Below are 16,786 nucleotides of genomic sequence, written 5' to 3'. Positions count from 1 at the left end.
AAACTCCTGCGACAACACACAGTACCTTCCACGAATTCAAATCCACTTCACGATGCAGGAACTGAGCTGTTTGCCATGCTGCTTTATTTATGGTGAAATCCAACAGACAGATGGAGTCAAAATAATGTTTCTTCACACACAGCTAAAACACAGGTTCTCTAAACCTCCTCTCGGGGGGGCGGGGGGGCTATGCTGTTTTACCCCCTGTGTGCTTGGCTCCGATGAAAATCCACCAGACCCCTGCTTTGAATAAGCCGGTTTATAAACATTCAATAAGACACAGTCTCAGTTATTTTTTTAATTTCTCTACTAAGACACCTCCAACTTCCTTTTCCTCCCCCCCCCCCCCCCCCAAAACACACACCACACACACCAAACCTACGAACGACCCACACACCCCTTCCTCGTTCACTCTGTCTGACCAGGGCAGAGAGGAGGGTACTCGTTGCCTTGGTTTCTTTATGTGCCTCCTCATTCTTCCACATCGACACTCCTACCAAAAGTTAGAGATAGATTCAATTAGACTTTTATTTCAGTTTGCTGTTGTTATTTTTTGGAAACTTAAATGGCCGTTGAATTGTTGAAACATGGGGGGAAGGAGGGAGGAGTTTTTTTGACACTGTAGTTTGTAGAAAAACGACTCACCCCCTCTCCCCCATCTCTCTCTCTCTCTCACCTCCTTCTCTCACTCGGAACTCCTGCGCTAACTCCAGCTATTCCACTGCTGAGGTCACTTCCTCCTATTCTCGTACTTCCTAACTCAGCAGCCAATGAGAAGCCGTGGAGCCCCGTTCGGCAGCCTGTAGGTTCGACGCCGCCACATTTTTTTTTTCCTAGTGTGCCCAAAGGCTCGAGAGCACAGGAAGCTTCACGGCAGCTTAATGAGTTCACTCTGGCAGTGAAGGGAGCACACACACACACACATATACACACACACACACACACACACACACACACACACACACATACACACACACACACACACACACACACATACATTTCCAGCTATGGAAAAAACATGGGTTACCACCACTTACAGCCCGGCACAAAGACGTGAAGGATGAATATAAACAGGCACTACTGAATTTACAACTACGAGCTTTTTAGACGAAGATTATGTGCAAATTCACGTCGACCTTTTTATCCATTAAACTCAGAGGAGCACCACCGATCCATTATGCTCTTTAGAATTCAAAGAGAGTAAAACAACACTGCCAGCTCGCACTGCAGTCGCCTGCCAGACCCCCGTTTACAAGGGTGCTACAAATAATGAAGTATGGGTGTCATTATAACATCATATATACACGCTATTACACTGTAGGTCATTTTCTAGGCTGGCTTTCAGAATGAAAAGCTCTCAGTGATCAGGCTCATTCTGTGGAGTGGTAATGGATGTTTAGGAGTTTGGCTTAATTTCCTGTGTCCTGTATGTTACATTCGACGCTACAGCGAGCCACCGGTGGTCATAGTGAGATCAATAAAGTTACACAACTCAGACATGCGATCGAAGACGACACTTGCACGTTAACAAACAGGTCAGTGAGGCTCTTTAGATACAATAGTGGGATTTAAGGGATGTTTTGTGGCTCAGGTTTGTATCGTGTGGTCGTGATGTCCATTTTTTCTTGGGTGTGAATGTGATTAATTCACATCATGACATGAATAAAGCTTCACAAACCGGATGTAATGGGCACTGACTGACCTGAACAGCCACAAAAACCTTTATTTTCAGAGTGCAGTGCCTTTTCTTTCCTTTTGTTTTTACTGGACCTGAACCAACGACTTAAAAAACAACCTTTAGTGCAACAGCTCCACTGTGGAATAGTCGTAAAAAAGAATGAAGGATAGAAACAATAATCCCTGGCGTTGAATAGTGTTTCCAGCATTGAAAGGTTCTTTCCACACACGGCTCCGTGCACAGCTCACACAATCTCACCTCCGATCTTTGCTGACACTGCAGAACATGCAAGCTTTAGTTTGACTGGCCCCTGCTGCTGTACCGGGGGTCTGTCACTTCCTGTGTAGATAAAGAATGTAAATACTATATATTCTATTTAGCAATGATTTTATTTTCCACATATATAGAGAGATCTAGAGATAGTTCTGATTATTTCGGGTATCGGACGTTGTTCCGATGTCCTGCTACGCCATATATGACGAGTGTATGATAGATTCATACATTTTCATTCTCTTAACTTCACCGCTTTGCTGTGTGTAGTCTCACGATTAACCCCAACCCCCTCTCTGCTGACCATGCATCCGAGGATCTAGAAAAACTTTGTTCAGAGACATTTTTCCTAATTAACCATACAGAGGGATTTGTACGGGAGCCCATGACAAGGTTCTTTTTACACGTGTGTGGATGTTTTCCTATATATGGCGTATCCTGCAACAGCCATTTGTGTCCATTCAATTGGGTCACATGTTAATTTCCACTTGACATGTGATCGGTGCATTTTTGTCAATCAAAGACACATGTTGAGGTACATTAAAACATCAAAATAATGGAATTTATTAAATAACAATTACAGATTTCGAAAATGCAAAGTCACTCTGCCCCTTATTGAAATAACCGTTTTTTCTCTTGGTTCAATTTTACTGCAACAGATCTGAAAATAAACAGACTTGGGGACAATGCATGATTGTTTGACTATGCAGAGAAGTGTATTCTGGGAAGTGTAGTGTTAGTTTCCACACACACACACGTGATGTGCAATGAACGAAGAAGCACTTACTGTAAGAAAAAAATGCAGCCACAATCTCTAGAGAAGAAGGAAGGTTTACCCACCTAGTTTGCCTGTGTGTGTGTGTGTGTGTGTGTGTGTGTGTGTGTGTGTGTGTGTGTGTGTGTGATGTGTTTTAATGCAAGGAGCTGTAGGTGATCAACAGGCTTGCTGAGTTTACCAGCCTCACTGCCACGCCTGCAGTGCTCCTCTGACCCTCTATGGCTGCCTGCCCTCACGGTTGTATGGACTGTTAAAATGAAAAAACAAAACAAAAGGAGCCATTTTCTATTGTTCACACTTCTCCCTCCTCCTCTTCTTCTTTCTATGGTTATGACAACTCACTCGGTCACTCTCTCTCTTTCTCTCTCTCTCTCTCCTCCTCCTCCTCTCTGATGTCTGTATCTTCTTCTTTGGTCAATAAAGCTGAGTTTCTCCAGTGCCCCCCTGCCGTCTCTCGCTTGTTGTTCTTTCCATCTGTCTCTAACGTTCACTTCTTCATCGGCTGCTGACAAACAGATCACAAGCTGTCCTTACTGCATCCCTACCTGTTATACTACTGCAACTAACACACAAACACACACAGACACACAATGAACTGTAGTGTCTTCCACATGCATAAACTAAACAAGTTGAAAGGATGTTGGGATTATTTTATAGAGGCAGGTTTTAACTTGCCTGCAGCGAGCTCTGCACCACTTGGTCACTTAATCAATTTGAAATGCACAACACTTAAAGTCACTTTGAATGTGAAGAAGAGGGCCGCTGTGTTTTTTGCACAGTTACACCACAAACACACAAAAAGCACAAATCAAAGTACAGTCATAATGTTTTCTATCGTCCAGCACATGTTCTGTTTTCACTTGATATACACAATAGCTGCTTTGATTCAGCAACTCCTTCCTTGTTGTGAGTAATTTAATATGTGGACAGTATTGGTGTCATAATATTTACTCACAAGCACATAATGAAATACAAGCTTGATAAACCGCTACATGAAATATTAATGAAGTCCAGAAACTTGGCCAGAAGACACAAAGTAATATGCTGAGTTGATTTCAATTGTTGAAATCCATTTGAATTCAATTCACAAAATAATAAAACACAGCTGTGCAGAGGAAGGAAAGGTTGAATGTTACTGCAGCATTCCTGAGGGACTCATGATTGTGTTATTTGATGAATTTACACAATGCAATAAATAAGTGTTTCATGAGGGGGATAGGAGAAGGGGAAGAAAGGAATGTGTGGATGTTGTTGAAGGAAGGAAAGAGAAATATTTTAGATTTAAAAAAGTAGATCAACAGAATCTAGACACCCCCGTTCTGTTTTTTCAGGAGCCCTGAGGCGCCCCCTTGGTGCTAATAGTAGGTACTGCAAGAAATCCTGCGACAGCTCATCAACATTGTCGTCTAACTTTACTTTACTGATACCAGGGATCACTTCACACATCACCCCTACCACACTGAGGCACTATAACCATTAACCATGTATCACAATCAGTTTTTAAAAACAATCTGCATTGCACATGGATTTATTCACTGACACCACAGGGAAAGGGCACAAACTGTATGTGTACAGGCAAACTAGCACAGTACATCAGTACATAGCAGTTGTGCGACATCATCTTTGTTTTGATAGGTCTATCTTTGATGACACACTGGGTGTCATTGTTAATCTGTGCCGGGCGGCCACGCTAACATGACTCACATTTCCCCAGACAACATAATAGAGGGTGATAAATGAATATATCAGAGATGTTGCGACTTCTGAGAACACACACACACACACACACACTCAGTCACTTCCAGCACACAGGATGGTTGTGTTTCCCATGATAACAACCACTAATTGAATTATGTTTATCATCAGATAATAAAAGGCTGCATGGTGCGTTTCTTGTGTCTTTAACAGAAGCCACAAACACACATGCATGTGGACACAACAAGGCCGTATAAACAAGTATAAACATATTTCACTATATGTGACACCATGGCCTGATAAGGTATCATGTGACATGTGACAACAATAGGACATAAACACTAATAAAAATTTGATATATTTTTGATTTAATCACAGGATAAATTGATAACTTTTTGAGATATTAAAGTAGAATCAGTTGAATTATTATTGTATGCACATTGATCCTACATTTGGACATTTACAGTGCAACAAGAGATCAAGTATCACATATACTGCTGATGCTACTAATACTGCTGCTACTATACCAGCCACTAATACAAATGCTAATACCCTTTATAGTACTGTCACTAGTACTTAGTTATATTATTTGTGCTCCCCATACTGTGACTGATACAGTAGCAGCATAGAGGGCGTTATGGTAATGATAGTAATAATAATGATGATGTCATTATGGTACTATCACTGGTTGTATGTTAGTCAAAGCAGTAGCAGCTGCAGAATAAACCCGATCTGACAGATTCATGTCAGTGTTTTCTGCTCCGGCTGCCGCGTCGTGTCTTCAGCTGCAGTGAGTGTGTGGGTGTCCGGAGGTTCAGGATGAGAAGATATAAAAATCAGATGAACTTGAATCATCAAGGTGGAACTGGGTCAGTGAATCAGCAAAGGATGAGACTTTAAATATACAAGGAAGAGGCTGCAGTGAAGTGAAGACTCTTCTTGGATTTGAAAGTATTAACTGACTTAGAGAATATGAGATTTGCAGATTCAGAATCCACCACAGAGACGTACGTGCAGGTTGTGTAAAGATGGATGAAACGACTAATTTATATGTCCTGGTCATATTTAGGATACAGGTCACATGGATGTTCGCATCAACTTTAAACAATGTCACATTTGCCCATGGGCTGTCATGTTTTTTCTTATTTCAAAATCTCATTTCAAATCCAGGGAATCCAGAGTAATGATCTTTACGTGACAAAGACCGTGAATTAATGTGTTCAAGATATTGTGCTGGATCATGCACGGTTATTATGGGAGGTGATGCTGATTAACAAAGATGACAATGCTAAAAAAATTAAATAAAAAAATTCTGTTTTATCACAGGCTACATCAAAACGCCCGAGGTTGCCTTGACAACAACGAATGGCTATCAAGCTCCCATGCCGATCAAACATCCTCACACTGCCATGGTGAGTAAACAGTGTGTGTCTGTGTGGTTGAATGTATGACTGCACGGACGTTTATGGACAATGAAAGAGTGTCATTGATCACATAATGTACCGAGACCAGATCAGAGGAGTCAGGGATGACACCGCGGCTCCGTCTGCCTGGAAATCTTTTATGATGCAGTTATAAGATACTATCTGTTCACCCTGTATGGATGATTACAGGCTTTCAAACAGCAACACCCATTATCTGTATTTTAGGGCTATCACTCCTTGAAAATAGTGTGTGTGTGTGTGTGTGTGTGTGTCTTGGAAAAAATGTGAAGTCACGAGGAGAACCAGAAAACAGCAGTGCTGAGAGTAGAGTTCTTGTACTAGATAAATCTTTGTGTCTGTGATCTTTGTGCTCATGCATCAGCTGAGTACAGAACATTCAGGCTGATAAGTTTAAACACTTCAGCTGGGTCAGGGATTGTGGGCAGAGAAGACTTCCTTATAATCCTGAACATCACATATTGAGGATCTTCAAGGTAAAACGTCCGAGGATTTTTTCAGTGGTAGTTTTTGCTTTCACCCTCTGGAGTTTGCAGTCACGCTGGGACGGTCGAATCAGGTAAATACTTGAATATATGGGTTTTCTATGAGGGGCCATTCAGGGATCAGTATCTTGCCCAAGGACACTTCAGCATGCAGATGGGGAAGAGCCGTCACAGCAGCCCCTGATGCGTTTGTGGGTCCAATCATTGTATTTAAAGCCTGTATTTAAAGATGAACAACATGACGGCTCCCAAAAGTGAAGCCAAAGTGTCTCTATGGCCCCCTAGTGGCTGGCTGCATGATGTTCGCAGCAGGGGGATGATATCTAAGAACATTTAGGCTAAAAACTTGGTGTAAAAGATTCAGTTTCGAGTTGAATTTGAATGTCGGGGCTTCAGGACACTTGGCCGACACCTTAGGAGCAGTGTGGAGGCATGTTATGGTTATTTCTGGTGTTGTTTTTACATTTTAAGAACCATTTACTCCCATTGTAATGGATATGGCTGCAACACTGTTTACCCCTGAAACTCCAGAAGTGTTTTGTGGACTCAAACACTTCCCCCACCACCTCCATCTCAAAGTGGTGACTAGATAATGAGGGTATTTTCATTTTTCGGGTGAACTATCCCTTTAACCAAACATCTCCCATCTGGCAACATCTGTCCAGAGGTCACATTCGAAAACCCCAGGCTCACTTACTTCCTCTCACCACCTCTGGTCCTACCTGTTCTGGAGTTTTCTGACTTTTGTTTAGAGATGAAAGTGCCACCAGAGCACATTTGAGAGAGAGGGGGAGAGGGAGAGGTGGAAGACAGACAGACAGACAGACAGAGAGACAGAGAGACAGACAGGAGGTGGGGGTTCAGGGGCTGCACGGTGGAGGGTTGCAGTCAGATAGTCTCGCAGCTCAATGAATGAATGAATGAAGCTGAAGGCAGTGAAACCTGATCTGCACGGGTCGGCCTCATTGTGCTCGGCTCGCGCGGCTCTGATTCTCTCTGGAACGGGACAGAACAGACAGAACAGACTCCCGGGAGCTCGCGAGCCCTGCATTATTCAGCGCGCGTGCCTACCGAAAAGAGAGAGAGGGAGGGAGGGAGAGAGAGAGGGAGGGAGGGAGGAGAGAGAGAGAAAGAGAGGGAGGAGAGAGAGAGGAGGAGTGAGGTTGGAAAAGCTGGCGCGTAAAGACTCAATGTCACCCCGGTCCCAGGCTGCGGTCACCGGCACCACCTCGCCGCTAGCATCCGCTCCTCCGGCTCCACAGTGCGGGTGTTTGGTGTGAACGTTCCCCGCGGAGCAGCCTCCATCTGCGGCCACGTTTAAGGAGGAGAAGGAGAAGAAGTAGCGGTCAGTAGGTCGGCTACGCCTCCGCCGTTAGAAACTACTCCCCGGGTTATTATCCGGTAATTAGTCGGTGTTAAGAAGCTCCGGGGGATAAGCTGCACCTCTCCTCTCACAGGTAAAGTGAATTAAAACCATAGCATTACTGGTTTAAATCGATTTTGAATGAAGTTAACAAAGGGGAGTAAACTCATCCAATGAGCTGTGTGTGTGTGTCCGTTTTGTGTATGGCTTTGTGTGTGTTTCTGTGCCTGTGTCTAATACCTGCAATCTCACTGTTTGTCTGTCAAAGTGTTGGACACAGGATACTCTCTGTTCTCTGTCCCCAAAGGAGGTCAGTGGACCAGGCTATCTGCTGCAGTGTAGCCTCTCTGCCTCATTGTGCTGCTGCTGCTGCTCCTCCTCCTCCTCCTCCTCCTCCTCCTCCTTCTCCTTCTCCTCCTCCTCCTCTGCATCACTTCAACACAGATATGAGAATGACCTTAACCTGGTTTTCATGACTTGATGTCATGTTCCTCCGACTGTGAAATCATTAGGATGACTTATACCTTGGTTTATTATCTTGTCCAAGCATGTGAACATTTCTATGAGATCACGATGCTTCAATATGATGATGATCTATTTTAGAAGTGGGTCTAAGGGCTGGGCAACGTGGCCTCAAATGTGAGGGATAAGCAAATTATATCAGCAAATATCGATAAGTATCAAGATAAATCTCACAATATTGTTTTCTTCTAAGTTTTGAGGTGGATTTTTGCTCCTGTGGTTCAAATCTGAGATATAACAGTAAAGCCACGTATGTGTTGTACCTCATCACCAAGCTTCTACAATGCATAAACATTATATAGGTAGATATTGAACGTTTGTTATCTTCTTATTGATTGAAATTATAAATTATATTGCTAGAATAACTGTTTAATCGTCCAGCAGCTCTGGTATTTCTTATACAGCTTGCAAACTCTTATTTAAACTTCAATCTGTTGTCAAGGATTTCATCTCAGCCTAAACTCCGGCTATATAAACACTTTTTAAAAAGGCATGCGATCAAACCGGGTGTTGGTTTTTATTTTAGTTTGCTCAAGACTTCTCTGTGCTTTGCCTGCAGCTGTTGCCAAGCAACTTGAAGTTTTGAGTTTAGCAATGTTCATATTCCACCGGGGACGAAACGTCCTCCTGCTGCATACGAATGACTTTTAATCGTCCTCTCGGCACCAGAGATTAAATCAGATCTTTCAGCTCAGTACATCGTGACCACTTATCCCACAAACACAGATTTATACAGATATAATACGGTTAAATACCCCCTATTAAATGCAGTGTTGATTATTATTGCAATACAGATGTATAATTTGAGTACAGCTGATCTGCACAATACAGAGGGACTGACGAGTTTCTCTCTCCTGTTTTGCATCCAGTTCACAGTCTGGACAATTTGAAGGAGATTTATTTTGAAGTTGCCACTTGGAAACAAACTTTACCCGGCAGATATAATCAGCTGCTGGGATTCATATCAGATGTGAAGCTGAGGGGTAAACAACGTCATGGAGGATTAAGTCTGTTTTTATTGCCCGCTCTCCCGCTCTGTTGAGAATAGCTCATCAGCCGTGCTTAGCTGTTTTGTTTGGTCATCATTTGAGATTGCTGGCTGATTCTGGAAATAACGAAACCAAAGCAACAAACTGCCAATTCAGACAGAGTGTTTGCCAATAACTCTGCTGGGCCTGGGCACAGAGAAACAAAAAAGAAAAATCACAGCCAGAGCTCTGATTTGATTGGATGGTTAATGACAGGAGGTACCTGCCACATTCTGAATGTCCTATTGAGGCCGTCAGAGCACCTAAAGGTTTCTGTGTGTAAGGTACTTTGTGTGTGTTTGTATGCGAGTTTGTATGTGGTGGTAGCGAATTGTGTGAGAACATCGACAGGTCCAACAAAGTTATCAATGATGTCTTCTTCCTCCAAACCACTCCCTCTTCCGAGAAAGCACACGCACCCACATGTGTAACAGCAACGTGGTTGATGATGCCAACGTGTCTGAGCTGAGCCGACCGAGCAGAGGAGGTGGAAATGGGAATGAGGTACTGAAGGAGAGGCTAGATAAGAGCGATCGATGCGATGACAGGAGACAATGGGCCCGAGGAGAGACAAATGGAGGTGCAGGTGCGAGTGTTTTGGGGCATAGCTTGAACAATCGATGTAAAGGCGAGTGGAGGAAAACACGGGGGGAGTGAGGAGGATGCTTGAAGGAAGTCTGTTCAGCCTCACTGGGCTCAAAGTGTTGTTGACATTAACTGGCCGACGGCCTTTCAGTGGCCGATCTGTTGATCTTCCTTCACCGGCCCATTTCCAGGAAGACAGTTATACTCCGCCTTGTGCTTTTGGACGAATTCCAGACGTTACAAGTGGCTCAAACAGATGACTGAAAAGTTACGTGTAAACTTAGCAAACAGTAGTTGGCATGCTATCAAACAATAGAGGGATAACTTGTCTATGTGTCATGCTAAAGAAATACAGATTTGAAAACTGACCTATCTACGCGGCTGGCTAATGATTGGACCAACCACATGCTGGTTTACAGCAAGATGTGGTCAATACTCCATCCACATGTTTGTCCTGATTTCAGTTGTTCCAGATTATATGACTACAGCCCGAATGTGGGTCTCATCAGCTGACAATGTGTGGACAAGAAAGCCAACACGTGCTGTGTTTGTCACTGGGAACCATGTGAGTGGTCCTCGGGCCAGTTCTAAGACTTGAGCCACGAAAATGATTTTCCCAGCCTGTTTTAAACAAAGCCTCCTCATGTTATTGCACGCCTGGAAGTAGCCGGAATTTTAAGCAGTTCTTTGTGGCGTGAGTGACACTTTGCGCCTACTTCTGTTTGGCCCATGGGAGTGGATGACAGCTCGATGAAGAGATGATGGGACAGAGTGTGTGTTGTGTCGGCTGAAGTGTTTCTCTGAACTTCCTCTTTGATCGTAGAGGGTTAGATGACGCAAAAAACGAAGACGACACCTTGACACCACGAGAGAGGAAGATTCTTGAAGAGATGATGGCACTTTTCTAGAAACATTAAACTCGGATATGTAATGAGAAAAGTAAATGCCTCTTTCTTGAGAAGTACATTATCACAATGTCCGCCGTCGCCATATTTTGTTGTTATTGGAAACTCTCTTCTCTGCTCTGCCCTCTAGTGGGACTCGTGGAAGTACGTGAGCAGGAGGAACTGATTTGATTGGAGCTGTTTCCTCCTTTTAGCCACGTCAACTAAAGAATAGTCTAATCCATGCCAAACTTCGTATGCAGTGCCACAGGGAGATGACCTCCTCATCTTGATCCTGCCTTCAAAGCTCCGATTGGCTCAGTTGTTTCCGCAGGGGGAGGATAGAAAGCCAAACCAAACTATATGATAAGATCAGAGACAAGCGTGTCGATGCAGAGGTTGGGTTTGGAACAGTTAAGGTCAAGATCAATGTCTTAACTCAACCTTCGTCTCTGCCCAGCCCATAATGATACAAAGGCAGCAGGGCTTTTTATTTCCATATCCTGTCGTGACTCATCGATTTGAAAAAGGACAAAGAAGGCAGACAAATGTTCAATGAAACATCTGAGCAAGGTCAAGGAGTCATTTTTTATGCCACATTCCATTTTTCGAAAAAGTATTTTGTCCTGTTTTGGTATCTGTGCTCCAGAGAGGAAGAGAACTGGAGGGATGCAGGAAATGCAACAAAGCAACGCAGCCATGTGATGGCCACCATTACACAACCTCCGCCAACAGCTATTGTCCAAAACATCCCCCGACTATTGTTGAGCCGCGCAACAGAAGTCATTCATTTAACACAAAGCCAAGCACAAACCACCTACTTGCACAATTACTATGTTTACAGCAAACATGCACACATAGACACGAAACAATACAGCAAACTGGACGTTTACCACTGCATCTGAACTTTTTGGTAATTTCTAACCAGTACTTCTAGTCTTTTTTCCCACACTACAATTCAAAACAAACTAAAGGCTTTATCTGTAGTTACAGGGAAGTCAGCAGGGAGGTTGACCTCTAATGTCAGGGCCTCATCTCACACCAGAGGGCCCGGTGTTTTGCTGGTGAAAAGCTGCAGAAGTCTCTTTATCACATTCCAGCTGCAGACTGGAATGTCAGCCGGCCATTTGAGCTTTAGGTGTTACAGAATGTACGAGAGGGGGGCGCAGGTTCGGGGGGGGGGGGCCGTCATCATTGCTGTTTTTTTTTGTAATCTTTTGAGAGCTGTGTGATGTGGGCCCTCAAAGTCAAGATACTTTTAGAAGGTGATGTCATATTTGCCAGCTTCTGCAAGGGTCTATTTTAGTTTTGAAGTGTGCTTGAGGATTTGTCACTATGGGAAATGAGTCAGAAACACTTTTAGTTCCTACCGCTTCATGGAAAATCTGTCAGGGGTAGATGTGTCTCATGACCTCCACCAAGGAGGTGATGTTTTCACCCCTGTTAATTTCTTTGTTGGTTTTTGTTTCCAAGCAAGATAACACAAAAACAACAGAATGCATTCTTGTGAAACTTGGTGGAAAGGTGCGGCATCGGTCAATTCTGGGGCCGACCTGGATCAGGGGAAGGATTCAGGAACTTTTTCAGTTTCTTCAACATTGGGAGATAGGGCATTTTTCAGTACTTTCATTGTTTTGTCAGGGAATAATAAATGGGATCTATAAAAATAAGGTACTTTTAGGAACTGATATTCATGAGTATGTACAATTTTGTGCTGTATGATTGAACTTAAGGTATGCAGCTCTACTGAGTGCTATTCTAGTATTTCCTTCGTGATGGGGCAGACAAAGTTTTGCTGGCAAAAGTGTGGAAATGAAAAATCCTTTCCATGCTAATCTCCAGTGAGCATCTCTCATGTGAAAACTCACTCTGCTCAGTATCTGCTGGTGTCATGATGAAGGTCATTCAGGGATGCTCCTGCAGGCTGCTGAAAGACTGATTGGGGATGTAATGTGTGGAATGCACAGAATGTGGCAGATGTGAGTTTGAGGGGAGTTTTCCTTGAAGGTTAAAGGTGAAGACTTGAATTTTGACTTTTAGTGCTAAAGTGATGGAGGTTCTGAAGCTTAATCAGCTGGACAAACAAAATGATTCTTATTTGTCTTGTACACAGTTGACGCTGTGCACTTGAGGGATTTTCTGGAAGTGACTCAGCGGAGACAGTGTATTTGTGCAGGACTAACAGACAGACGAGCGCCAAGCTGTGGCATTAACGAGAAATAAACGAGAATGACTGTGATCATCAGGCTCAGTCATGTTTGCAGTTGAAGCCAGTTGTCTTCCTGTGTGCAGCCTCCTTCCTCTGTCTAAATACTGCAGGCTAATGAGCTGGCTTCCGGAAATAGACAGGTGATTAACGCACTGCTCCCTCTCAGTGCAAGGCCGAGGAGCAGAGCTAGTTAATGCTATAAGCTACCACTGGGTAGCAGTTCACTCTCGCAGGACCACAGTGTAGATGTGCTCGGACTGATGGTCGGGGAAAGACACCGTTAAAGCCAAAGGTCATTAATAACCTTTTTTTTTTCCAATGCTGCTGGTGAGCTTGGTTTGAGCGTCAGCCATGCAGCATCAAAATGCACATACGGGAGCCAGCTACATGATCAGTCGACTCATGCAAGGGAAGAGTGTGATGGTGATGGACAAGAAGGTTGGAATCAATTTCTGATAAGTTCACCACAGTAGCTGTGTTGTAGCTATTTGAGTTTGAAATGTTCCAATTATTTAAGTATAGTTTAAATGGTGGTTGATTGTCTTTTACCGAATATTTCCCGCCGCCAAGGAGTTAATGTTTCGTCGGCACTTTGTTTGTTTTTTAGCAACATTATGCAAAAAAATACATAAATCAATTTCCATGAAATTTTGTAAAGAGGGGTGTAGCATGACCCATCAAGGAAGAACCCATTAATTACCCATTTGGTGCAGATCTGGGTCAGGGGGTGTATCCAAGAATTGTTTTAAAGAACATTGTGAGAAAGTTCCAGATTTTTCATTGATTTGTCAGAAAATTCATGGATTTAGCTGAAAAAGACAGATTTTTTGAATATGTGCATTTGGTATATTGAAAACCAGGCAGTTAACCACCTATAGTAGCTTTGTGTGTTGTGGTGGGTGTGTCCAGCTTCTATACATAGCCAGCTGTTATCCAAGTGAGTGTTGTGCTGCACCGTAAGTCACTAATCTAATCTAGTCTCCACTTTGACTCTGACTCTGTGCATGTGAGGCCACGCTAACTTTGAACTGGTGATTTGATTAACTGTTAAATACCTGTAACATCAAATGTGGAGCCGTAGATAAAACATCACGTGATTGGCTGAGGATGGGAAACGGCTAAGGACTACTCTACTGTTAATAAAAAAGAAGAAGAAGTAAACACAGCAATCTATGTGACACTGACCCTGTGCTTGTATCATATGTTATATTCAGATTTTCCCTAAAGAAAATGGCCACATTAGCTTCTCTGGCCACACATTGTATTCCTAAACCATTGTGTGGTCTCTGCTGTGAGAACCGCTGAAAACCCCCGATTCATGCTGGGAAAGGATTAGAATTATACGCTCAGTGAATTTTTCTTCTCACACACACACACACACACACACACACACACACACACACACACACACACACACACACACACACACACACACACACACAGAGACACACACACACACACACACCATTTCATACTTGGAACTCTAAAACTCAGTCATCCGAGTGTCGTCTTCTCCTCCTCTAGTGCAGATTTCCTCCTTGCACAATCTTTCTTATTATTTCGTGTTGTGACATTTTTTTTTCTCTCACATTTTCCTGTTGTGCGATTACTCACTGTGTGTTAGCAACAGCTTGTGTTGTAGTTAAAGGTTACAAACTAATGTATTGCAACAGATGAACAGAAGAAATACTTGTTTTTCGGGCCTTTAAGATGATTGAAGTGTTTTTTAGTTTTTGTATTGTTGTGATCACTGTGTGTTTACGTGTGTGAACTGATATGAAACAAAGGGAATGATGGTTGACAGCATGTACTGTGCCTTGCTAGATTAACAGCAGGAGAGAGCTGTGCCGTTACATAACCAGGGGGGAGGCCGAGGGAAGGAAAGGAAGGAAAGGGAACAGTTCTTTAAAAAAAAAAAAAATTATTGGCAAGAAGTTTAGGGTGTGACATTCTTCTTATTCCTGCTGTAGGTGGAAAATTGTAGATAACAAGGCAGAGAGGCTGAAGGAAATAAATTCTCTCCAAATACTTGGATTAAACATATCCCTGATATCTTATGACAAACGTAGTGAAGCTGTTCTCAGGCATGAACTTCAGAAAATTGGGTCAGGACATTTTTTCTGAGTTCATTTTTCACATAAAGGACGCAGCAGGAGATAGTCCGGGTCAGACACACTCACAACAGCAGGACATTTACCAGAACATTCAGGCAACGGGGAACATAAACTCCTCGGCTGAAATCCCCACGTCTCATTACCAAAAGCAATATTTGTATTATGTATATGTGAGGTTGTATTCTTACAGTTTTGCATCTAGATTCATCATCAAGTATTATTGCAAATGCACATCTGTGGACCAGATTCAAAAAGGAAGAAAAACAAGCATTGCTGCTTTTGCCTGAACCCAATTTAACAGAGGAGTAACATTGTGTGACTGTTCAGTGTGTGTTCTCGTCTGTGTTATGTCAGTTCGTCCTGCTCTTGTGTTAATCTGTCGCTCGGTCCTGTGGCTGGAGAGTGTGTGTTTACACAAGTGGTCACACTCTCTGACTGCAGACCTTTCTGCTCAAGAAGAGCCCTCCATCTGGGAGTGTGCAAGTGTGTGTCTGTGTGTGTGTGTACTTGTACTTCCCTCTTTGTAAGGACCAGTTTTATAGTTTATATTACCTTGAGGAGGATTTGGGAAAGTACCTCCATGGGCTGAGTCTAACTTTACATTAATTGGTTTGTAGATGGGCGTGTATCTAACGACAGCATGTTGTCAATTTCGGCTGTTGTATTTTAGACCATAGGTCCAGACCCTGGTTTGAGGCACCTGGGTTAGTGGGTGTAAAAGCCCCCTGGCAATTGGAAATTGAAGACTCAGATTTAACGTTCAGGTTAGATTTAGCTTTAAAGTTAGTGGTAATTGACTGGGAATGCAATTTGGTCAATGATTGTCCTCACAAAGATAGAACTACAAGTGTGTGTGAGTGGAGCATTAGTATTCAGCCTGGTGAGCCTCTCTGAAGCTCCTGTCGGACCCTTTGTTGTTGCTCTGTGATCGGGGGTCTCAGACGGTCGGGCTTGTGTGCGAGCGCTGTCATGAGAAGCTTCGGAAAAAGGACACAAATTGTTGCCATGAGTCCCGACATGCAGAATATCCCTCTGTAAAATCCCAAAGCTCAAAAGGCAACTTAACATGATTTCAATGTGGTTGTTGTTTTGGGCTCTCTGGCGCTGGGTAGGTGAAATCCCCTTTAATTTCACTCTTTTGTGCAGCAATGATAGGTCACTTTGCATGATTGTTGTTGTTGTGTGTCCGGGGGGGTGAAGATAATGTGTGGTCGTTCTTCAGCAGCTGTGGAGATTGCGTTATTGATGCTGAAAGACTTGGCTGCAACTGTTAACACCCCACAAGTCTGTGTGTGTGAATTTTTCCAATTCTTTCGTTTTAACTTGGCTGCTCTGGTTGTTCCAAACTTTGTATTTAACCAAATGTTGACCTCACGGCAGGAAAGCTTTAGCGCTCCGTTGACTTTTTGTGTGTTCCCGCGCAGGTGGCCTCTAGTGTTCGGTGTATATCCTGTGTCGAGGGCCATTTCCGTGGATACAAGTTAGCGGAGCTTCCTGGCTTCCTGTTTAGATGACCTGTGGGTTCTGATAGGCTTTTATCCAATCTGCCACTTCCCTTTACGCTGCAGCTAAATTTGGTTTAAATGTCTTAAAACATGATCAGTGCGCCATCTTTTATTTTGTTACCATTATCCAGCGAGACTTGAGTGTTTCTAAAAGTGGTGTGTGTGAGGCTGAAGAGCTGAGGAGGGCGTGAGCCTCACCGAACGCTCTGAAGGACTCAGCAGTTGGGA

General features: G+C 43.3%; 1 protein-coding gene across 1 annotated transcript in view; it reads left to right on the top strand.

Moving 5' to 3' along the window:
- Positions 1-5,747: 5,747 nt before the first annotated feature.
- Positions 5,748-16,786, top strand: part of LOC128424509 (A-kinase anchor protein 2) — a gene marked incomplete at its 5' end in the record, with an annotated part of 28,106 nt that continues 17,067 nt past the window's right edge. Inside the window, 1 exon segment of the mRNA XM_053410703.1 lies at positions 5,748-5,833. Coding sequence (XP_053266678.1) covers positions 5,804-5,833 — 30 coding nt within the window.

Source organism: Pleuronectes platessa, chromosome 19 (assembly GCF_947347685.1).
Source record: "Pleuronectes platessa chromosome 19, fPlePla1.1, whole genome shotgun sequence".
Taxonomy (NCBI): domain Eukaryota; kingdom Metazoa; phylum Chordata; class Actinopteri; order Pleuronectiformes; family Pleuronectidae; genus Pleuronectes; species Pleuronectes platessa.
The sequence above is the reverse complement of the archived record's forward strand: the minus strand, read 5'-3'. Positions and strand labels throughout refer to the sequence as shown.